Raw genomic sequence first — 23977 nt, 5'->3', positions numbered from 1 at the left:
CTTTATCAAGGAGATCTCCTTGATAAAGGCAATCTATTTGCCGAAACGTTGGACCTTTGGTGGCACAATAAACTGCACCTTTAGAAAGACCGTGTGCCTGCTTCCATTCCTTTGCTCGAGTACTTCTGGGATGTCTGGACCTCCCTGGATACAGCGCACCGGCAGATAAGTACCCCCCTCCAGCACCTACCAGCGGTGTGCATGTGCTTCTACATATGACTGTTCTCAACTCCAGCCCTCAAGTCCCCCAACAGGTCAGGTTTTAAGGATATCCCAGCTTCAGCACAGGTGGCTCAAGCAGTGGCTCAGTCGAAAACTGAGCCACTGCTTGAGCCACCTATGCTGAAGCAGGGATTTCCTGAAAGCCGGACCTGTTGGGGAGTCTTGGGGGCTGGAGTTGAGAACCCCTGCCCTAAAGGGTGTAACCCCTGTAGCGGCAGGGGATAACTCTCTAATTCAAGGTTTAACGTAGGTGAGACAATACACTACTCTCTATCCCTTAAGGACTGGAGTTGAGCACCCCTGTGTTAAGTAAGTACTAGTTAGGGGACCCCCGCAGCTGTCAATAAGTATAATGTGATAGCGATGTAGGTGCCCCCTAGGTAAGTATTTATGAACAACAAACAGAGAAAAGAAACCTAGTTTGGGCACTCTGATACATCTATTGGGTGAGGTATGTAGGATTTAAAACAACTTTAATAAACCACTAATTAAAATATTGGGGATTAAAACGAGTATTAAATGCTATGATCCTAAAGTCTGAACATGTGATACCAAGTTCTGGATCAGTGATAAGGATGGCAGGAACACTCAAAAGGAGTGTCCTGCAATCAAAAAAGGTGAGTATAATACGAACACCTATATGAGTAACCAGAGGTGTGGGACTCAACTGTTAAGGTGGGTCTCAGTGCACATATCCTGAGTACATAATATATAAATAATAATACAACAACCCCTGTGTTAACCCTTAATTGAAGGGGCTTGCCCTTTGATGTGGTAAAGCCTCTGGAGCCATGGCTTAAACATAAAACTAATAAATACTGTAATATGCTATAATAATCCGCTGGGCTTGCCTTCTGTCACTGCATTTAACCTTCTGATACTTCTTTAAAACAAGAAGGGCAGAGGACTGCACCCCGATACGTCTAGTCCAGGGGTAGCCAACTTCAGTCCTCAAGGCCCACCAACAGGTCAGGTATTAGGCGCATCCCTGCTTCAGCCCAGGAGGTGCAATCAGTAGCCACCTGTGCTGAAGCAGGAATAACAATTGGCTACAAACTTTAAGAACCTGCAGTAGTACTTCAACCTCCTATAGTGCCAGTGAGGGCTGCAGACCATTGTAATCCATTGCTGTTCCCATCTGGCAGAACTTGGGTTATATATATTTATTCTATGGAAAACTGTGATCTTTGGGTGGGTGGGGGGGGGGAGAAGTATATAAAGATACTTTGTATTATAATATCAGAGAGAACGGTTGGTGTTTCTTTCCTATGAAGATGAAATGCTGCTTTAAAGTATAATTGCATACCACTTCAGCCCCGCAATGACATTTCATCTTGAACTTAAGTGGAGAGGACTTTCTGTCATCTTTCTAGTTACGAAATGTCAGGAGACAAAATGGGCTCTCTCACGGAGGCAAGGACCGAATGATGGGGAGAAGATTTTGGGAAAAAATAGCAGTGCTTGGTTTCTGTGATCTGAAACCGAATGATCCAAGTGCCGTCTCTTCTTGGAGCAAAGTGGATGCAAACGCACTCATGGCAATAATATGTTTATTGTGCTGAAGCAGCAGACCATGCAATTTCACACGTTTATTACAGGGTCGAAGCAGGGGGTCTTTGGAGCTGAACCACATTCATTTCAGGTCCAGGGACCCCCTGCTTCAAGAGATACTTACCGCTGTAGGGGGTGCCGGGATCTGCAGCCAGGGAACTGTGTGGCTAACATAATGGCAGCGTTTAAATGTCCCGCGGGCCAATGGGAAGCCGTGACATCATCCCCTGTGGCTTGTTATTGGCCCGCGTGACTTGGACATTTAAACTCCGCAGAGATTCCGGTCCCCGGAGCTGAAATGAACACAGCCGCTCCGGAGACCACCTGCTTCAACCCTCTAATGAAAAAAATAAATACAATTAAATCACACGCTGCTACTTGTTTTGCTGCTTTAAATGTGGGTAGTTGGCACCTTTTAATAATACATAAAATTATAAATCAGACAAGTACGGTGTTTGCAAAATATTTGTAGGTTTCCATGATAACCAAACATTGACTATATTCACCCAATCATTTTTGTGATGACCTTGTTTGTGAAACCTTGTATATGCAGATAAATGGAAGATGCTGCTTTTCCCTTAGTAAAATAATAATAATAATTATGATGCAGTTACTTGAAAAAACAGATGAAGGGAAGGATAAAACGTGTCTGATAATGGGTAAAAATAAAAACAATATTTTTCCACAGAACACGAATATGTTACATTTTTAGGGGGGGTTATGAATCTTTGTAATATCAATTACACCGATATTTGGTTAAGACATAACATATAGTTTTTTTTACTTGCTATGTGAGCCATTTCAGCTTTATGGCAACTTGAATGCACCTTAAGTTTGCATTCAATGTTCGGCCTCGGATATAGTGGGTGCGGGACGGAGCGCATGGCGTTGTGCGCGACTGTAGCCCGAGCGATCTGTGGACTCAGATCGCTTGTGACAGGGAGGCGTGGCCGTGATGTCACAATGCTGGTTCACCCTCAGTGGCTGAACCGCTCACGTGGCCCGGCCGTCGCACGACAAAATTCTGCCACGCCTGCGCTCGCACCGACTATGGCCAGCCCTATAGAGCTGCTGCATTTTGTTCGCGTAGCTCACACTATGGACGCAGCCGTAGGCTCCCATTGGAGAAGATGTAGTGGAGGAGAAGACTTTAGTCTCATTCATTTGGATGGAGCTTAACTATTCTCCGCTTCCAGGAATCTGCTTCACAGCATATTGAATCGGACCGGGGTGGCCAACTCCAGTCCTCAAGACCCACTAACAGGCCAGGTGTTCGGGATATCCCTGCTTCAGCACAGGTGGCTCAATCATTCTGATTTCTCCCTTGGTTTTGTTTAGCATTAGTCACCTCACCAATTCTTTCCATAAACCCCCTTTTTACCCTTCCGAACATAGACAAGATGTTCATATAAGAAGTGCTATTTTTGGTATATTGTGTTGCTCGTTCGAGGCTGATTAACTGTTGGTCCCTCTCTCATATTCTGGCAGCTGCTCTCTGAACCCCATACTGTACCTATCAAGGGTTACGAGTGAGATTTGTAGGTTCTCAGTGGCACACGGAGTGCTCATATACATGTCATTACCCAGAATCCTTAGCTGCAGTGGAAGCAGTGTATGCCAAGAGATAATGGGGAAAGGTAGGTTTCTGGACCTGTCTGAGACGTGTGACTGTGCTTTGTTTATTTTAGGTTCTCAGGGGGACACCAATGAACGTTTAATGGAATAGGAATTTCACTACCTCAGTATGAACAGGGAGCCAAGGTTGTTGGGTAATAAGCAGTTGCTCAAGGTCGTAGTGTATGGGATTGGCTACTAAACATCAATAGCTGCAGTTCACTTCAATAGGCTCACGACAAGCAACTCTGCTACCACAGTTCGGTGAGTACATCACCAAGGCTACCTAATATCCTGTGAAGACATCTATTCTCTCTTCATAGGCCTATGAAGTCTGAGTGTTCATTAATCATAGGTTACAGGACCACGCAATATCTATTACAGGTACCAAGGTCTACAGAGCTCTGTAGAGTTAGGGCTGTTCTATAGAGTGTGCGGCCATGCGCTTTTTGTGTGTATGCTGAGCTGTGAGCTGTGTGAAGGTACTGTGTGTTTATGTGTGTTTGTGTATGTATGTGTATGTACTGTATGTGTGTATGTGTAATTTATTATTATTCGTAAAAATTTAAATATTTATTAACATTGTGCGCGCACACACACACACACACGCGCACACACACACACTGTACATACATTTCAGCACCGGTACCGGCGCAAAATCTTTATTTCCCCGCTGTCGGCCGGATGCACGCTCACTGCCGTGCGCGCGCGCAGCCCTTGTATAGAAGGGCTGACTAACCACAGCCAATTCTAAGTGCCGCGCACGGCGCAGAGCACACTATATAACAGCCTTAACTCTGCGTTATACGGCAGTCATTCACAACTTACACTAATGAAGAATTGCCCTTTTCCATTTCTATTTATAAAAACAGCCCATTGACCAAGCAGGTGGAAGGCGGGGAAGACTTCCATACTTCTATTGTGACCTTGCTTAAGTGGAAAGTGCACATGCAAAATACCGAAGTGGTGACTGATGGTTTAACTCGGAGGTTCTCAACTCCAGTCCTCAAGACTCCCCTACGGGTCAGGTTTTAAGGATATCCCAGCTTCAGCACAGGTGGCTCAGTCATTGAATTGATCACTGATTGAGCCACCTGTGCTGAAGCAGGGATATCCTGAAAACCTGATCTGATGGGGGATATTGAGTACTGGGGTTGAGAACCCCCGTGGGTTAACTTGTTTTACAACCTGTGCATGTCCTAAATCCACGTTCCACGGAAACACTGCTCAGCTGTCCACTACTAAAAGCAAATCGTGGCTATGGCTTCTCTGAGCAGACGTGAAGGGTCTCTTTAAGTGGAAGGGCACGTCGCGAGCCTCAGAGAAGAGCGATGAAGAAAAATCCACCAATAATACCGACTGTTTCTATGGAGAGAAACTAGGCCACGTTGTAAATCAATGGCACACATTTGTTGCTAGTCAATAAAGGCTGCTTTAAATATTCTGCTGCGGGTTGCTGAAAACTTGCCGGCAAAGTAAGCATTATGCTAATCTAGAACAGAATAATGCTAAGCAAGTCCTCCAAACTAACATCCCATGCTCGGATTGGCATACAATCAAACAGATGTTAGCAGATCGTTCACCAGCAAAGGAAAACATGGAATAGTTGTTTATTTTTATCTCCCTTCCGTTCTCCTAATTGGAGTGGCTGGAGGTTCACGGCGTTGCTAGCCACTTGGGTAACAAAGGGTTAAATGCCCCGACTTGCATCTCTGAATATGGCTTTTCACTTGAACGATCAGTTAGAAGAGAAAAGGTTTTTCACCAGGCGCTCCTGTTGATGTTCTGATCGTACAGTAATATACAAATAAACAATCAAATACAATATACAAACGGTGACAATTTGCTGCTCGACCCTCGCTGGTGATCCTTTGTGTAACGTGGTTAATGGAAATCAGGGAGCGCAGGTCACCGATGGGTACATAAGGAATAAAACAGAGAGATATATAGTGCAACTCTGTGAGCACAGAACTGAGTGACTGGGATGACAAATGCAGTAGAAAAGTGTGAGAACTCACACAAAAAGACAAAATTAACTTCAATCTCAAGGGTAGAGCAGGGAAGATACCAATAGGTATCAAAGGCAAACGAATGCACAACACACAATCAAATATAAATAAAAAAAATAACCAGTAAAAAATGAAAATAACAACAAAAATCAATGAGACCGTGAAGGTAAGATCAACAAGATGTATTCATACAGAACAGCATACAAAATGGTGTAGGCAGCGGAAACTCACAGGACAGCCCCATAAACAGGCATTATCAGCATGAGGTGCAGCGCAGAATAGCCCGGGAGTGGAGAGGAGGGAGTACCGTGATGCAGACAGCTCTCACGGAAGGTCCGTTGCCCTGACGACTCCTCCAGTGGTCGCGTCACAGGACTTCCGGATTCTCCTCCTCTCGCGATAGTTGCGCCCCACGTGACGGCGCAGCAAGACCCGGATTCAACTGCAGGAACAGCCGCAAGTACCAAAGACTCAACGCGCGTCTGATTCCGCGTTTCGCAAATGGCTTCGTCAGGAGTCAATAGTACTTTGCACTTAACTGCCAAATCTTTATTGTATGGCTCCTCCAATCGCCACAGCTTTGTGTAAAAACCCAAACGCAGAAATCTGTCAGACTTGGGAAGTAATAAAACATCATGAAGTCCTGTGACGCGACCACTGGAGGAGTCGTCAGCGCAACGGACCCTCCGTGAGAGCTGTCTACATCACGGTACTCTCTCCTCTCCACTCCCGGGCTATTCTGCGCCACACCTCATGCTGATAATGCCTGTTTATGGGGCTGTCCTGTGAGTTTCCGCTGCCTACACCATTTTGTATGCTGTTCTATATGAATACATCTTGTTGATCTTACCTTCACGGTCTCATTGATTTTTGTTGTTATTTTCAGTTTTTACTGGTTATTTTTTTTATTTATATTTGATTGTGTGTTGTGCATTCGTTTGCCTTTGATACCTATTGGTATCTTCCCTGCTCTACCCTTGAGATTGAAGTTAATTTTGTCTTTTTGTGTGAGTTCGAACGATCAGTTAGCCAATAAAACACGACCTGTAACCCTACATTTGTTTTTATTCTTTCTAATAGACGGGTTTCTTCTAATGCCGGACACGGTTACCACCCTCCGCGGGCCGAATCCAAGCCGGGCTAAATCCAAGCTTATTCTGAAATACTCGCGCACAGAAAGCAGTGGCATTGCGCCCATGAACGCATGACTATCATCACACTTGCAGGCACACACACACACACACACACACACACCATTCCCGTCTTCTAGCTGTCTGATTTCTCAACACTCTTGGTCGCTTGTCAATGTCATGGTGACACACCAATGCACACGGGAAAAGGCTCCCTTCCCTTGGGTCAGTGGCTGCCGTAGTGAACTCCCTTTTCTATTCCAATAGGCTCATATCCTGAGCCTGGGGACTCGGTAATAAAACAGACACTGACCTGCTCCAGCGACCACACTGTTTTATCCAACGGAAAAAATGATAGGTGATTGTGGCTATAAAATCTCTCCAGAAGACTGTATGAGTTTAACATGTACAGTATGCTGTTAGTATCTTACCCCCCCTGAGCACATGCTGCTACCCCCTCCCACCCTATGCATGTTTTTTAGTGTTAAAAATAATTTTCTTAATCTCCAGCTTCTGAGGTTATCTTGGTAACACTTAGACTGCACTGGGCTCTGGGGAGAGCTCCATTTTAACATCCCGGACACTTAATATTTGAAACGCCGACATCTCCTGAACAAAGCATCTAATGTGCAAAAATAAAAGCTGGACAGGGCAAGAATAGATCTATTAAACCTAAAATGCAAACAAAAGTGCACACTGCTGCTTTAAACACCAAATCATAATCTGATCCCCTTAGTCTCTGGGCTAAGGTAACCCTCCCTTTCACATTGTACTCGCAAACATCAAATGGAGCCTGGCGTTGATGGAAAAGAGTATGATCTGTCCACATAATTGTAGTGCAAGTGGCTGATTGCAGATACACAACTTTCCAGACACAAGCGACTGCACAATAAGTCACCAACGGGTTACCTGTGGTGGAAGAATATCAGTTACCACACTGCTTATAGTCCTCAAGACACCCCACTCCCCCCCCTCCCCTCCCCCCCAGCAGGTCAGGTTTTGAGGATATCTCTACTTCAGCACAGGAGGCTAAATCAGTCTCTGCTTCATCATAGGTGATTGAGCCACCTGTGCTGAAGCTGGGATAATCCTTAAAACCTGATCTATTGGGGGGGTGGAGGGGGGTATCTTGGGGGGGGTGGTGGAGGGGGGTATCTTGGGGGGGGTGGTGGAGGGGGGTCTCTTGGGGGTGTGGTGGAGGGGGGTCTCTTGGGGGGGTGGAGGGGGGTCTCTTGGGGGGGGTGGAGGGGGGTCTCTTGGGGGGGGTGGAGGGAGGTCTCTTGGGGGGTGGGGTGGAGGGGGTCTCTTGGGGGGGTGGAGGGGGGTCTCTTGGAGGGGGGTTGGAGGGGGGTCTGGGGTGGTCTTGGGGAGGGGGGTTTCTTGGGGGGTCGAGTCTTACAGGATGCCACTCCACCAGCTGATGGGCCTTTCCCCAGAAATTAATTAGACTGCTAAAATATGTTACAATCCGGTCCTGTTAAATCTGGCAGCGGAGCAAACCGACTGAACGCTTGGCGCTGGCTGCCAGCTGCCACTGTGAACGTGAATAGTTCTGTCCACAAATAATTCCAGCGCAGGCCTTGCCAACAATCTCTGTCAAAACAGGGCTGTGGGAGAAACTGAAAGGAGCGGGGGAAGCTAGCAATTAAACCATGTATGTTTGCATACACACCGGAGAATGTACTATCATAAGCGCTGGTTTGTCCAAGCACTGTTTTTCTTAATACCGGTAGTTTTATTTCTCATCTATCTACTTTGTGGCCACGATACAACCTACAGATTTAGATAAAATGGTGATTTGGGGAAACCACTAGGGTATAACCAGGCATTAAAAAAGTTATGGTGGGTAAAAAAAAGTGGCACAAACCCTCCAGCACACAGTGTGCAGTAAATAAAACCCCCACCTGTGGTGCATTTGCATGTCTCGGACAGGCGCTTCCCCACATTATCGCTCAGCATACAGTGCTTCTGGGTAATGATATGTAAATGAGCACTCACAGTGCGTCATTCTTCACTTCTTATCCATTTCAACTACAAATAATGATATTGTGCTTCTAAAGTACTTTTCATTCCCAAATCTTTTTTACTATTATGTGGTAATTGGAATGTAACTCCAGTGACGTTACCCAAATCCGACACACAAGTATTTTTAATTTATTTAAAAGTGAGACTTGGGAGCGGATTGATTTCCTCGGGCTGCTCCGTTGTGTGAGATGTCACTGTGTGATCAGCAAGACCTTGTACAGCCAGAGCCCCCACCGCCCACCTCCCCTTATCTTTATTGGTTCTCTGAGAAGGACAGGGGGGGGGGATAAGGGGAAAGAAAACACTTGATTGACAAACACTTCCCAATCCAGAGGTCCCTACGAAATTCTTCAACTGGCTCACTTTGCGGGATTGCACCTTAAAGCGGTTTAAGGCATTTGTGCAGCCACCCCTGGGGTGGAAGTTTGTTGCCCAATTGGGAAGCTGTAAGTGGTCACAGTTGTAAGTGGCCGAAGCTGGAAGCAATGTTGCATATTCCAGGCAAGCATCTCAACCACTGTGCCTCACCTCCTCCCTGCAGGTATATATCACAGGATAACTGACTCACGTTGTGTGCCTGCCGCACAAGCTCACAGATCAACTGACCTGCCTGAGGTCGCACAGCACTGGGCACGGAGCTTGAGACCAGGTTTCCCCTGGTCCAGCTACAGTACATTTAGCCCACGGTCACTGCCTCTAACAGATTAAATAATCGTCTATATTTTGTGCTGGTTCTAGTCCCTTACGCAGAACAAATGTAAAACAAGACTATAGATTAATGACACACGCCCACTGAGCCAGCACCCCTTAACAAATCCCTTTATTTCTCATCCGAACCACATTTATTTTTATTATTAAACGAGCCAATTCATCTCTATTTAACATAATAACATTTTTGTGTGGGGATTATTAACATTGGCTGCAACTGTGATCCACAAACCATGAACTAGCTCCCAAGAAAACAACGTATTGGATATTTGTAGACTTTTTTTTCCCTTTTGTGAACCAAGACACTCGGGCCTTCATTTGCAAAGCTATCCAACAAATAATGAAACGGCCATTGGAAGAGTTGTCAAGGTGTTAAGTGTTAAACCGCGTTCACGGTGTCGTAATCCCAACCTACAGTATACTGTGCAAAGATAGGCTGTACCTCAATGGAAGAGCAGAGGTGTTGTAATCCCAACCTATACTGTGCCAAGATAGGCTGTACCTCAATGGAAGAGCAGAGGCAACTCAGACACAGATGCAGAATTGAATACCCAGGTTCTTACCTTGGCCTTTCCAGTACTTTGTAAAATATGGACCAGAGCAGATGCCATCTCTTCTTTATTCTTGACACTGAGGACTCCTTCAAGGGCCGAGCACAGCACCATGTAGTTATTGGTAATATACTCTGCAAACTCTTTGTACATCTCCATGGGAAGAATGCTTATACTCTGATAACGTGTCTTGATGCGGATCATGGGGCCAGCAGACTTGCCTTTGCTGGGGTTGGGCGTGGAGATGGGGTACCACTTTTCCACAAACTGCCTCCCCGTCACGGCCCCAATGGGGATGTTGACCAGCCCCACGTAATTGTTCTTGTCTTTCTTTTTCTTCTTGTCGGTCTCTTTGTATAAGTGCACTGTGATGTTCTTGAGGGACGGGAGGTTGTTGAACTCAAAGTGCTCCCCCCAAAACACGTTATCGGTTTTCAATTTACAGGTAGTTCGTGCATAAAGTACGTCATCTAGATATAATTCACACAAGTATTTCTTTTTGGCTGGCAGGTCCTTTGCTTCTATAATCCATAATTTTAACAAGTTTTCAACTCTTCTGCTATTGTCCTATAGGGGGGGGGGAAATAGACACAAAACTGTTAACATTTTATGACTTTTCTTTACAATACCATAAAATTGTGATAGCCTTCGAGTAAAATAGTGATTTATGTTCCCACATAAAACTCCGCTATTAAAAAGAAAGGAATGATATTTTGGGTGAACAGTGTTTCTGTAGGTTGTAGAAAATATTGCACAGAGGTAAAACAGTGTAATACAGGGGTGGCCAACGCGATCTAGGATGTTTCACCACGACCAAAGTAATTTTGCCGCGGGACACATCGCTGAGATGTCCACTCCTGCGCCCGACAAGCCAGGTCTGCCGTGCCCGACCGACCGCTCCAACAACTGGATGTTTAAATGTCCCACGCGGGACCTAGATAGGGTGCTCCAATGCGCCATCTTTAAATATCCCGCGGGACGCTTGAAGATGGTGTGTCAGAGTGACCTGTTTAAGCAGTGTAGCGATCCTGCACGGGACATTTAAACATGCAGTTGTCGGAGCGGCAGACTTGGCTTGTTGGGTCGGGTGCACGGCGACCGGATATTGCGGCAGAGTGTTCTGCGGTCGGCTGCCCTGCGGTGAAGTGTCCTAGCGGCAGAACGCCATTTGGATTTTGGTTGCGGCCAAGAGACCGTGGTAAAATGTTCCATTCTGTGGCCAACGTCAGTCCTCAAAGGCCTTCCAATAGGTCAGGTTTTCAGGATATCCCTGCCTCAGCACAGGTGATTGAGCCACCTGTGCTGAAGCAAGGACTGATTGAGCCACATGGGCTGAAGCAGGGATATCCTTAACTTGACCTGTTGGTGGGTCTTGAGGACCGAAGTTGAGAACCTCTGCTGTAATGGATAACCATTGATTTCAAGGTATAGTCCAATATAAGAGCAATACAATGACTGTAATATTTATTAGCCAAAGAGTTTATGTTTAGCCTTTTTTTTCTTTTTTTTTATGGTTTTGAAAATCTGAGCATGTTCTATTATTTTCAATCAAAATTAGGTCTTTAAATGTTTGTTCCACCTCAGTGGTAATACAGTATTTAGATTCATCCACTCCCCAATAATGTCAAAAAACCAATTAGCAAGACAGAAGATGTGATAAGAGAGAAATAATGAAGAGATACAGCCAGTAAAAGTCACCCTAAACTTCAGATTACACGGTTTACAACAATTTTCCAAGACATTTTAAAAATAAAAAAATTAAAAAACAATATTACTTGTCTGGTTTTCAGAAGGACATTAATCAGCCCGTTTTATCAAACATATCACTGTCATTAATGTGTAATATGGCTCCAGATCAGCCTGAAGTCGTAAGCATTTTTTTAAATATCCCATCTAGGGGGGGGGGGGGGAGGAGGGGGGGGAGGAGGGGTGGGAGGGGGATTTAAACCCCTGATAATATCTATGAATGGTATGTGGTTTCTTCATGCACGCTTAGCACCTCAAACTGGTTTTTGTCAGGTTACAGGGGATCAGGGTATTGATTTTCATTTCGAAGCCCCCATCATAAAATTCTGGTTTAGGGATGTACGGTATGAGAATATGAAGCAGCAATCTCACCTAAATTATTGTGTGTGTGTGTGTGTGTGTGTGTGTGTGTGTGTGTGTGTGTGTGTGTGTGTGTGTGTGTGTATATATATACATACACACAATCAAAAATGAATAGACGATACCATTCTGTGTGTGTGTATGTATGCATATTATATATATATATATATATATATATATATATGTATATATATATATATATATATATACTGTATATAAGCATAATAATATATATATACACACACACATATACACACTGTATATAAGCATATATATATAATATTTATTTTTTTACAGTATTGGAACTGGGGGGCGTCCGGCGACCATATTGAATTTCAAAAAGGGAAGAACACTGGCACCCAAGCCGGGAAGTATCTTGGAAACCAAGCGGTCCCCAGAGCTCAAAAATAACATCATTTAGCTCCAGGTAACCCCCCGGTTTGAATTCTGTAAAGAAAGAAATGAAAAACACAGCTTGTGAGAACGTCTGTATACCGTGTGCAGCAGAGGAGGAAGACGGCCGGCGGAAGCAGGAGAAGAGGACAGAGGACGGTGGGATAAGAGGATGGCAAGAGCAGGGCGCCAGAGGAGAAGGAAGGTGGGAAGCAGCGGGAGAATAGGACGGCATGAGCAGGCTAGCAGAGGAGGAGGACGGCGGGCGCCGAGAGAAGAGGACTGTGGACGTTAGAAGCGGAGCAGGGCGGCTAGGGAGGAGCTGCGCTGTAGCAGCGGCAGACACCGGCAGTCAATGAAGACTTCCAGATCATCCTCCCCCTGACCGTCCTCCTCTGCCGCCCTGCTCCGCTCCCGCGATCCTCCTCCCGCTGTCGCCTGATGTCGTCCTCCTCCTCTGCCACCCTCTGCTCCGTTCCTGCCGTCTTCCTCTCCCGCCATTCTCCTTCTCTGCAGCTGCCGCCCTATGCTTATCGCCCTCTTCCACCCCCGCTCCCACAATGTGCTGCCCTATGCGACCGCCTAAGTCGCCTAGTGGTTGCACCGGCGCTGCTGGTACTTGTTAACTAAATTGATGTAACTGTATTATGTCATCAGTGGGTTGTCTACATTGTGCTTCTTATACAGCGTTAATCTGCACAACAGACCTACAATTGTGCAAATGTTCATGGTGATTGAGCAAGAAATATATAAGATAGGATGAAAAACGAAAGGGATCCCTTTTCCCTGAACACGGTGTGTGTATATATAAAGCGCCTGCCCCTCCAGCATTACATGGGGTTAACACAGATATAAATAAACGGTTTGTTCCTTGGCTTCTTACATTTGGAGACAGTGATTTGTGGGCTAATAATGTCCCACTATCTGTGCCTACCTTCTTCGCTCATACTGCCAGCAGCACGCAATAAAGTGTTATAAAAGTCAATAATATTGCAGTATAATAGAAACATACCGCTTGTGTCCACGGCCCACAGTATATCCGTTTCTAGTTTCAATAACTTGGAAGCAATAATCATTAAACTGTAGGTGGCCAGTATCAGGCACAGTTTAACCCTGCCTCATTTCAAATCTTTCGCTATAAACTAGGAACGCAGAAGCACAAGTTTGTCTTGAGTAGCCACTAACATCGAACTGTTGGGTTTGTGACATTGTTCCAGGACCTATTAAAGATGGCTGCCATTGTGATTTCCTAATATCACAGTGTCTACCGGCTAATAATTCTAATAATTTAGCAAATGTGGATGTATTCGGTAATTATTTTTTTTTTTAACTCTTTCACTGCTGGTAAGGCCATAACTGCATTCATTGTCCCTTTGGAAGCAAAGGAGTGCTTCAGAACTAAAGTGTGTGTGTGTGTGTGTGTGTGTGTGTGTGTGTGTGTGTGTGTGTGTGTGTGTGTGTGTGTGTGTGTGTGTGTGTGTGTGTGTGTGTGTGTGTGTGTGTGTGTGTGTGTGTGTACGTAGCCACAATGGTCACTTGACAGATAATTTGGGGGACTTTCATGTTATTGACGTTTACTGAACTCTTGTTCAGTGTATAATTGAATGTTTATTAACCCAAAAAATTGAATTCTAGCAGAAAAATGAATGTTTTCACCGAGTGAGATTATTTATGAACCACCTGCGTGAAAAATAAATCTGTGAGACTGGCCCTAAATCAATGAGACTCGCTGACAATCAGGGAGACTCGACAGCTCTACACTGCATGACCTGCCCCTTTAAACATTACCAATTCCACTGCTCATCACTACAGCTGCGAAATGGGATCCAGGAACCAGGCACCAAATGATGCTCCGTCACTGAAATGACATTGTGTCCCCTGCTGATATTCGGGCACCAGGTTATAAAGCACAATAACGATGGAGAGGACTGTAACAGACGCCATCCCTCAAATCCCCGTACCTTATTTGGGTGCACAGCACGCCGCAGGTTCTCCATCCATTTATCGCGCTCTGCCGCAGAACGGCACGAGAAGCACTTGCTGCCCGTTGAAGCTGTCACCTGCAGGAAAAGCAAAAGGGTCAGTCCATTTGTGACACGTCCGCCTTCAGCTTCCTTATAACAAATGTACGTTTGCCGTGTGCATTTTTATCTACATACCGCCAGTAATGTATATGGCGCTGTACAAAAGAAACAATGGTCTACAGGGAATTCTAAAACAATACGCCCCAACAGTTGTCAAATCCCGTGATCGGAAAGGGAATGCCTGGCCCACAGAGCTTGCAATCTTGGCGCCATGCAGATATCCATTTACGCTTGGGCCACCAGGAACGCAAAACTAATAACCATTTTCTGTTTAGTATTTTAACCCTTTATCATCATTGGTGTTCCCTAGGGGTGGCCAGCTTTAGTCCTCAAGAGCCACCAACAGGTCGGGTGTTCAGGATATCCCTGCTTCAGCACAGGTGGCTCAATCATTATGACTGAGCCACCTGTGCTGAAGCAGGGATATCCTGAAAACCTGACCTGTTGGTGGCCCTTGAGGACTGGAGTTGGACCTCCCCCCTCCACCCCCTCTCTAGTGCTTTGAACATGTATGTACAGGTATTGGTAATAACCCGTTGAACGGCAAAGCGGAGGAATTCATTGCTGGCCTGTCGCTTAAAGGGTTAAAAGCCGGGTCATGTCAACCAATGTATTGTGCTGATCCATCTCCACTTGCTGTGGGCGTATGTCTACACTGGCGCAGCACAAGAAATCCAGCGCCATCTGACCTATCAAGTACCCTCCTAGCTCAGCCTGTGGCTCAGCCTGTCTACTTCCATCTTTCTCATTCAAGTCATCTTCGGATCCCCACTGACCCGGAAACCCGTGCTGTAAATAAATAAAGAACGGGTTTCAGGATCTATACTTTTTCCTTGAAATTTCACCATTTTGGAGCTTTTGTTACTAAGTTTTATTTTTATTTTTAATCTTTTTTTGTTTTTTTCCTTCTTCATAAGAAATATCATCCTGAAAGAATGCTGTACTCGGCTTAATGTCGTATAAACATGCAACAGTGTCATGTACACGACAGGGAAATACAACGTGATGCAAGAGCACTGGAATTAAAGCAGAACGGGCTGAATTGAGCTGATTTTTATTTTGTAAAATGACAGGTTTGAAACAGGGGCTCTCTCCGGAGCTGAACTGTGTTCATTTCAACTTCGGTACCTCTTGCTTCTAGGGATATTTACCTATGTAGGGGGTGCCGGTATCTATGCAGATAGGGAACTGTGTGCGTAACATAATGGTGCCGTGTAAATGTCCCTCGTCACGTGGGCCAATAGGAAGCTGTGATGTCATCCGTTGCGGCTTCCATTGGCTGGCGTGACCGGGACATTTAAATGTAACAGGGATACCGGCACCGCTACAGAGGTAAGTATATCTGGAAGCAGGGGGGTCCCAGGAGCTGAAATTAACACTGCACCCCTTGTTTCAAACCTGTAATAAAAAAATCGAAACAATGAAACGCAGTGCAGCCTGTTCTGCTGATTTAAGCCTACAGTAAGGAATACCCCTGATGAAGCCTTCCTGGTGAAACGTGCATTGGGTCCTTGATGGACATTGGTGACACCTGTACCGCCATGCTGGCACTGCTCAGAATTGTCTTGCCTTAACTGCCACTGCAATTGACCAAGCACTACTCCTTTAGACGATAATGACTCAGTGATCGATTTAATTGCTGATTTATGTCTAATACTTCTGTCACAGGATCTTGGTCTTGTCTTAGGGAGCCGGGTCCCCTGCCTGTTTGTTGCGGAAGCAGCTTTGCTCCTTCACATTCAGTACCTGCAGTGTACAAACCATCTGCATTTCATATAGTATGAGATTGCAGATGACTTAGTCAGCGGGGCACAGAAACGAGACAGAATGGCATCTTATCTCATTGCCACCTTCTCCCTGTACTGCACGTGAGGATAGACGTATACTGCATTATAAAGTCTCTCTTATTTTAATGTCGTCGCCGTTATTTGTATTTGTCTTTTGATTTTGTATGTTATAGTGGTACACTGTGTTTATGGATATTTATTGGTTCCCGTTTTATTATTATTTTGGATTTACTTTGTTATAATAATTATTGATAATTTTTAGATAGCGATCTTTTGAATGGCGAGTGCTGCCTTATGAGCATAACTCTGTTCTCTAGGGAGATTCTTTTGGGTGTGTACTCATTAGCATGGTCACTCTTAGCACCCTGGTTGATCGATTTGATGGAATATATATGATTTGATGGTATACATATATGCCGTGATCCATTTTCTATGTTACAATAAACAATGTCACCAGAAGCTTTCAGCCTAGAAGATGGCTCTTCAACTGGTTTCCCAAAGGGGACGGATCCCCCCAAAAATTAGGAGCAAAAAGGCCACAAGAGCACTGTAATGTCATATTAGATACATTTAAAGACGTTTTAATTATTTAACTTCAACATTTTGCAAATATTTATAACACCTGTATCACCTATTTGTACATTACCTTTGCATATTTTGCACTGTAATTAGCAGGCACGGACTGCGCCACTGAGGGGACACATTTGGCCCCCCCAATTGAAGAGTCCCAGGTCTAGATCAGGAATGGCCAACAATAAGTCAAGTTTTAAGGCTATCCCTGCTTCAGCACAGGTGGCTCAATCAGTGGCTCAGTCTGAGCCACTGATTGAGCCACCTGTGCTGAAGCAGGGATATCCTTACAACCTGACCAGTTGGTGTCCCTTGATGACTGGAGTTGGCCACTCCTGGTTCAGCTCATGGGGTTGAAGACTTGCAGAGGGAGTAGTATATTTGGCATCTGTCATGCAAGTGCTCATAAGCAGGAAAGAAGTGTCTGTCTGCCGAGCTTACCATCTACTGTGTTTGATGTGGTGAGAAATACAAAGTTAACAGGCGTAAATATTAGTGCTGGAGGCATATCACTTCTCTGCAGGGATGGTAAGTGGTTGGAGGGGAAATGATTCAGTGAGAGTATTCGGAAGTGACTAAAACACTTTATTAAAAAAAGTTCTATTTTGGAGCGTCCTCTTTTTCCCCCATTTCTGCAGGATTAGATATTATTTTATACCAGCTGGCTGATGCTTTTTTTTTTTTTTAGACCTCTGTAGTGGTTTACAAATTAATAGAGGCGGAGTCTGCGGGCATACATATTATTCACCGCAATGCCATGTATTCTTCAGGGTTACCCATCACTGGCATCCGTCATATTTATCAGCCTCTAACAAAATGGTTGTGGATAAGGCCGCGTTCACACAGGTGGATAAGGCCGCGTTCACACAGGTGGCTTCGCGACGCTGCGTCCGCACGCCTCCGTCTGCTGGGCGATGTGTGATCATCCCCTGCAGACGGAATGATCCTACAAAAGGCGACATCCTGTGTCCTGTGCACATCATACTGTATCCTTCACAGACAGGAAGTAAACACAGATGTGGGTGGGTCTATCAGTGTTTACATGAACTTCATTGGCTGCTGAAACTGACGTCGCGCTGCTGCAGCCAGGAATCAGTTTCAAAAGACTCCCGCGACTGCAGCAGCGTCGACGCCGTATTTGGCAGCCAATGGTAGTTTCAATACTGAACACTACCATTGGCCGCCAGGAGTCTGTGACGAATGCGTGCGTGGACATAAACGCACGCACGTCGTGTAGCGCGCTGTGTGAGCGGGGCCTAGGCCTCCTTAACATTTATCAAACAGAGAGGCGCGGCAAGGATGGCTGGCAACAGAGCCGGAGTGGGCAACCAGTCCTCACAGGCCACCAACAGGTCAGGTTTTGACTGAGCCACCTGTGCGGAAGCAGTAATATTATAATAATAATAATAGCATGTTCTTGTATAGTGCTGCTAGTTTTACGTAGCGCTTTACAGAGACATTTTGCAGGCACAGGTCCCTCCCCCGTGGAGCTTACAATCTATGTTTTTGGTGCCTGAATATCCTGAAAACCAGACCTGTTGGTGGCCCCTGAGGACTGGTGTTGCTCACCCATGCATCATTTTGCCCCCATAAAAAACCCTCAGTAAGACCACTCCTTGAATAAATAGTACAGTTTTGGGCACCTCACCGTAAAAAAAAAGAAAGAAGACACAGTGGAACTGGAAAGATTGCAGAAAAGAGGTCCCGAAATGATAACGGGTGGTCCTTGGAAGAAATATGATTTGTGTAAATCCTGTACAAAAATGTGTAAAAACCAACGTGTGGAAAAAAGGAAATAGAAGCCATTTACATGGCCATAAACAACCCAACGATATCACTTGACAAATCATCAGAGACTACATACAGTACAGTATGTATAGGATTTTGACTGCGAATTACAAATAAATTAAACCTTTTCGGGGGATTCCTATCTGTTCATGTGATGATGTCTGTGCTGGGAAAGGAGACAGGGTTACACATCGAACCCTGGCGTGGTGCAAGAAATGAGAGGGTCTGTGTATCTGTTATTATACATTATAGGCTGAAGCTCTAAAATTCCGGGCATTCTTGAAATCCCTGCTTTCTGATTGGTTAGAATTCCGGGCATTATTCATTCAGTAATGCCTGGAATTTTTGGCAACATGCCAATTCACCTTTAAGCGATGTATGGGGACTGCGCTGAGAATTTGAAATAAAAAAACTGCCAAATTTAAAACTGGTCCAAGCTCCAGCTGCATCTCCGTTCCTCTCCTCTCACATCATGGCAGCACATGCAGGCTCTCTCACACACAGCATATGCAGGCTCTCTCACACACAGCATATGCAGGCTCTCTCACACACAGCATATGCAGGCTCTCACACAGCTGCTAGTGCAGTCAGAAGCTGGTGGCTCCCAAATAGTAACTTTGCAACAAAGTAATATTTCTTCCATAACTTGTATACTGTAGCTTCTGCTAAGGTAATTTTTATCTGGTTTGTAGTTAAACTCACTGTCTCCCCCACTTCTCTTCCCCATCTCCCCTTCACCAACCTCTCCCCCTCTCCCCCCCCCCCCATAACCCCCATGTCTACCCCTCATCCCTTTCCCCCTCCTCACCCCCATACCCTCACACCTCTCTCCCCCCTCACCTCCTCCACCTCTAGTTCTCCCCTTCTCCACCTCTCTCTTCTCCCCCCTCACCTCTCTTTTCCCCCACACATCTCTCCTCCCCCCGTCCCCTCTCTCTTCTCCACCTCTCTCCCTCCCCCTCACCTATCTCTTATCCCCCACCCTCACCTCTCTCTCCTTCTCCCCTTTACTCTCACTCCTCCTCCCCCTCACCTCTCCTCATCCCCCTCACCACTCTCTCCTCTCACCCCACCTCTCTCCCCCCTCACCTATCTCTTCTCCCACACCCTCCTCTCCCCCCCACCTCTCTCTCCTCCCCCATCCTCACCTCTCTCCTCCCCCACCCTCACCTTTCTCTCGTCCCCCACCCTCACCTCTCTCCTACCCCACCCTCACCTCTCTCTCCCCCCCCACCCTCACCTCTCTCTCCTCCCCCACCCTCACCTCTCTCTCCTCCCCCACCCTCACCTCTCTCTCCTCCTCCTCCCCTTCACCTCATCTCTCTCCTCCCCACCCTCCTATGGCTCTTCTCCCCCCCCCCCCCCCTCCACCTCCACCTATCTCCCCTCTCATTTGATACTTTACGTCTTTTTCCTACACAGGTGCATCAGTGTAGGAAAGATTTACAGTATACATCTATACAAAAGTGTCTATTTTATGACAAAAGCCTACATTTAGCCTATAATAATCCCTCGAAGAACAGGGGAACATTACTGGCCAATACTTCCCTGTTCTTCGGGGATTATTACTTAAGTATGCAAAACACTGAGAATGTGGCCAGTCTGATTTAGTGCCAAGTAACGTTTCCATATTCTGTTCCCAGGCCAGTTACTTACACAGACTGTTATTCTGTGTGTTGTAAATCAGGGGTGCTCAACTCCAGTCCTCAGCCTATGACTGAGCCTCTGGTTGAGCCACCTCTGCTGAAGCTAGGATATCCTGGTAAACCTGACCTGCGGGGGGTGGGGGGGAGGGGAGGCTTGAGGACTGGAGTTGAGCCCCCCTGTTCTAAACTGTCCTACTCAGAACAGCCAATTGCCTCCATGTCCACGTGTTTAATCAATGTGTATTTACCGGTGAATAGTCCAATAGGAGTTTGGATTTAGTGAAGTTCACATTTTTGTCATTAAGAATGGCCTGCTGATTAAAGCTGGCGACCTTTATTTGTGCCTGGGTTCTTTTCACTGCCACCATCCCTTAAATCTCCCAGGCAAATCTGTCTGCAGCCGCGCTGGATCCCGCTGTTGTGAGCTTTTGCAGCACACTGTTGGAGCTGTTGCCTGGTACCTGGCAGTGATCCATGCTAATCTCCTGGGCACGCTGTCCAGGCAGATAGGAATGCCATCAACTGTTGTACAATCTGCCAGATTTGTATGCTGGCAAGAGGATGGAAATTGTATTCTTGAGTTCTCCATTTCAATCCATTCCCCCAAACAGACATGTCAAAACACTAAACAGTAGCACACACGCTAGGCAACTCAGTTGATATATATTGATATCTTTAGCATACAGTCTGTTCAAGATGTGGTAATGGCTTTAATTGAGTGGTAACTACTTCTCTCATGTCTAGACAATGTAGAGTGGTGGATTAAGATCTTCTGGGGTCCCTGGGCTCAAAGACTTTGGGCACCTTTCCTCGGGGCGGCCACCCTCCTGCAGCGTACGCATATAGAATGGGTATAGTTTACAAAGTGAGTTTATCGAGAGCCAAGAGTCATACTCAAGAGTCATTTTTAAAGTACAAGACAACCATTACATGAAGAGCAGGACTGTCAAGTTTGTTTTATATTTACTTAAAATAGACATGAAAGGGAGAGGATATCGGTACTTAACATTAGCACATACTAGTCTTGGCTCATTAGAAACACTTCCTCTAATGTCCTTATCCAAGATTAGCCTTCAGGCGTAATCAGACCTTTAAAGATATTAAAGTGTCGTCATTTTATTCCAGGACCTTCCGGAGACCCTTGTAAAAAAAATCTGGGAATGTTTAAATGTGGAGGATGTGGTATCTGCCAATATGTCTGCACTACCAATACTTTTTGGGATTTTATGGAGACTAAATTATTTAAAATCAAACATGACATTAATTTTTTAAGTGTCAACGTGGTATACTGTACTGTATATGCTTCTCTGCCTGTGTCATGTCAAATATCTCAGTAAGGCAATAAGGATCATTAAAAACTAGTGTGTCACAGCATATTAGAGACATTGGAAATTATAATATGCTGACGGCAGTGGGCAGACCTTTTAGGAAGCATCACAGTTGCTCTCCATGGGGTTGAAAAATGATAGGGGTAGATAAAGTACATTTACTTTAAGGAGGAGGAAATGGTGATCGACGGGGATTACAAATGGAGACAAGGTGGATATACAACCTACAAACTCATCTACCTAATGGACTTGAATTAAATTAAATGCCTTCAATTATCCCATTTAGGTAATCACTTGATAAATGCATCCAGGATATTAGTAGAATATAATCTATAACCGGCTGCTGAAAGGATTGAGAATTTAGGCTCGAGTTTGATTGTATTTGATTCTTAGATGAGATGTTATGTGAATCGAAGATTGGTATGAATAGAGCTAAGTTAGGTGTGTGTGTATATATGTGTGTGTTTATATATATATACATATATACATACATGTAGAGGTATCAGTACCGTGTTAGCCGAGCTTCAATAATCAAAAAATAAATAGATGATACAGTTCTGTGGCTAACGAAAAATAAAAGCATTTCGTTAGCCACAGAACGGTATCATCTATTTATTTTTTGATATATATATATATATATCTGTAAAATTGGGGACTCAAAGGCGAGATTTATTTTATATTCATGATTTAGATTATTCCACGGTTAATATGATAGTTGTATATTGCTTTAAAAGGAGTTGAGATGTGTGTTTCTGTACTCTGCCGAAGAAGCCAGTAGTAAATACGGCGAAACGCATGTTGGGTTGTTGGCGTTCCGAGTTTCACGTGGAGGCGAAATATTGGCGCATTTAAAAAAAGAAAACATTACATATGGCATGGTCTTAAGTAGAGCATCTATTAGCGGGTAAGATCAAGACTTTCTTCACTTTATCCCACTTTAATATGGCAATAATTACAGCAGAATAAGCTGCGCTTTAGCAGTGTCACATGCTGCAAGCGCTTTCAACAAGAAAATTCACCTAGCAAACAGACTATGGTATACACTACAGGTTAAGAAGATACACTATAATTATGAAAGGTCAACCAGATTCCTTAAAATATCTGCACAGACAATGATATGGATATAAGTATTAAGTAACCGTGTGCAGGCAGACGCAAGGAGTACAGACAGGTGTATGAATGAAAAGATAGGAATAATATGCAGAGGAAGCATATATCATCAAAGGTATATGTCTCGTGAGTTTACACTATCCTGCTGAAGATTATAGAAGATTACAATGAGAGGGATATATACAGCAGGGTGTGGTTAGAAGAGGCCAGGATCCTTGTCCTTGGATGAGAATTTAAATGTGCGGAGACGCACCCTGGATGACAATACTCTCTGCAGAACGGCACAGATTTCATATGCTGCCATTGCTTTGTAGACTCACTCGAACTTGCACTGTATGGATTGTTTTTCTTTTATATATCTAATTTCTTGGATTATGAATGTTGCCGCTGTTTAATACACACACACACAGTCTGCGAGCTCAGAACCTAAACCCACCATAACATATATATATATGTGTGTGTGTGTGTGTGTGTCAAAAGGAGTATTACTGAGATTGTGACCTGATATATACAGTATAACAAAAAGCCCCAGTGCTACATCCAATGTGACAAATCATGTAGTAAAATACTTATCTGTTTTTATTTTCATAAGTGAGGGTCATTTAGTTAAATTCTTTAGCCAAAGTGTTTTAAGCCTGCAAACCCCACCAAGGTATCCCCTCCCATGCTAGTCCTCACACTGCTGTAAATGTTCTCCTAACCTCTCGCTACGGCCACGGTGTCGGCGCTGCACGCGCGCCTGCTAGGCTGGCGGCGCGTGCAGCTTTGTTCCGCCGTTCTGTGTATAGCTGCAGGGGAGAGATGGAGGGCGTGACGGAGGCACGGCCATGACGTCACCCGGCAGGTTCACCCTCATTGGCTGAACCGCCTGGGGGTGTGGCCACCACGCTCATCGCCAGTACTGAAGACAATTTGACTGTCTTCAGGAAAACTGGTAATGCAACAGGGCGGCCAAGTCAGCTAGTGGGCCCGGGCGGTTCTTGTCCCTACAGCGCACGCCATAGCACGCGCTGCAGCAGGCACCGGGGACCTAGCATAAGCCTACGGCCGCAATGTTTACAGCGGCGCGTGCACAGGTGAAAGCTGCGTTGTGCGGTCTAGGGGGAGCGATGGGGGAACCGATGGGAGGGCACGCCCATGACATCAGTGTAGCATAAAGCACAGCACACTCCTATTGGTCCACACGATCTGCCCTGCCATTAGCTACCCGCGCACCACGTGATCGTGTAGCGGCAAGGAAAGACAAAATTCTTGTCTACCCTGCCAGCGGATGCATCACCGTGCTTTGCGCGTCCACACACACGGCTACTGTGTCCTGCTGCAGCGGCCACTCGGGACCTGGCCTAATGCAGAGG

At 45.3% G+C, this 23977-nt stretch overlaps 1 protein-coding gene across 10 annotated transcripts in view; it reads right to left on the bottom strand.

The window, feature by feature from the left end:
• Positions 1-23977, bottom strand: part of DAB2IP (DAB2 interacting protein) — a 613541-nt gene that overhangs the window by 79299 nt on the left and 510265 nt on the right. For all 10 annotated transcript variants that reach the window (XM_075578970.1, XM_075578968.1, XM_075578971.1 and 7 more), the window contains 2 exons: positions 14271-14369; positions 9823-10377 (listed from right to left, as the gene is read on the bottom strand). In XM_075578970.1, the coding sequence (XP_075435085.1) occupies positions 9823-10377; positions 14271-14369 (654 nt within the window). The remainder of the gene's footprint in view (positions 1-9822; positions 10378-14270; positions 14370-23977) is intronic.

The sequence above is a fragment of the Ascaphus truei genome, chromosome 21 (genome assembly GCF_040206685.1).
Source record: "Ascaphus truei isolate aAscTru1 chromosome 21, aAscTru1.hap1, whole genome shotgun sequence".
Classification (NCBI taxonomy): Eukaryota; Metazoa; Chordata; class Amphibia; order Anura; family Ascaphidae; genus Ascaphus; species Ascaphus truei.
This window is presented reverse-complemented; position numbering and strand designations above follow the sequence as displayed.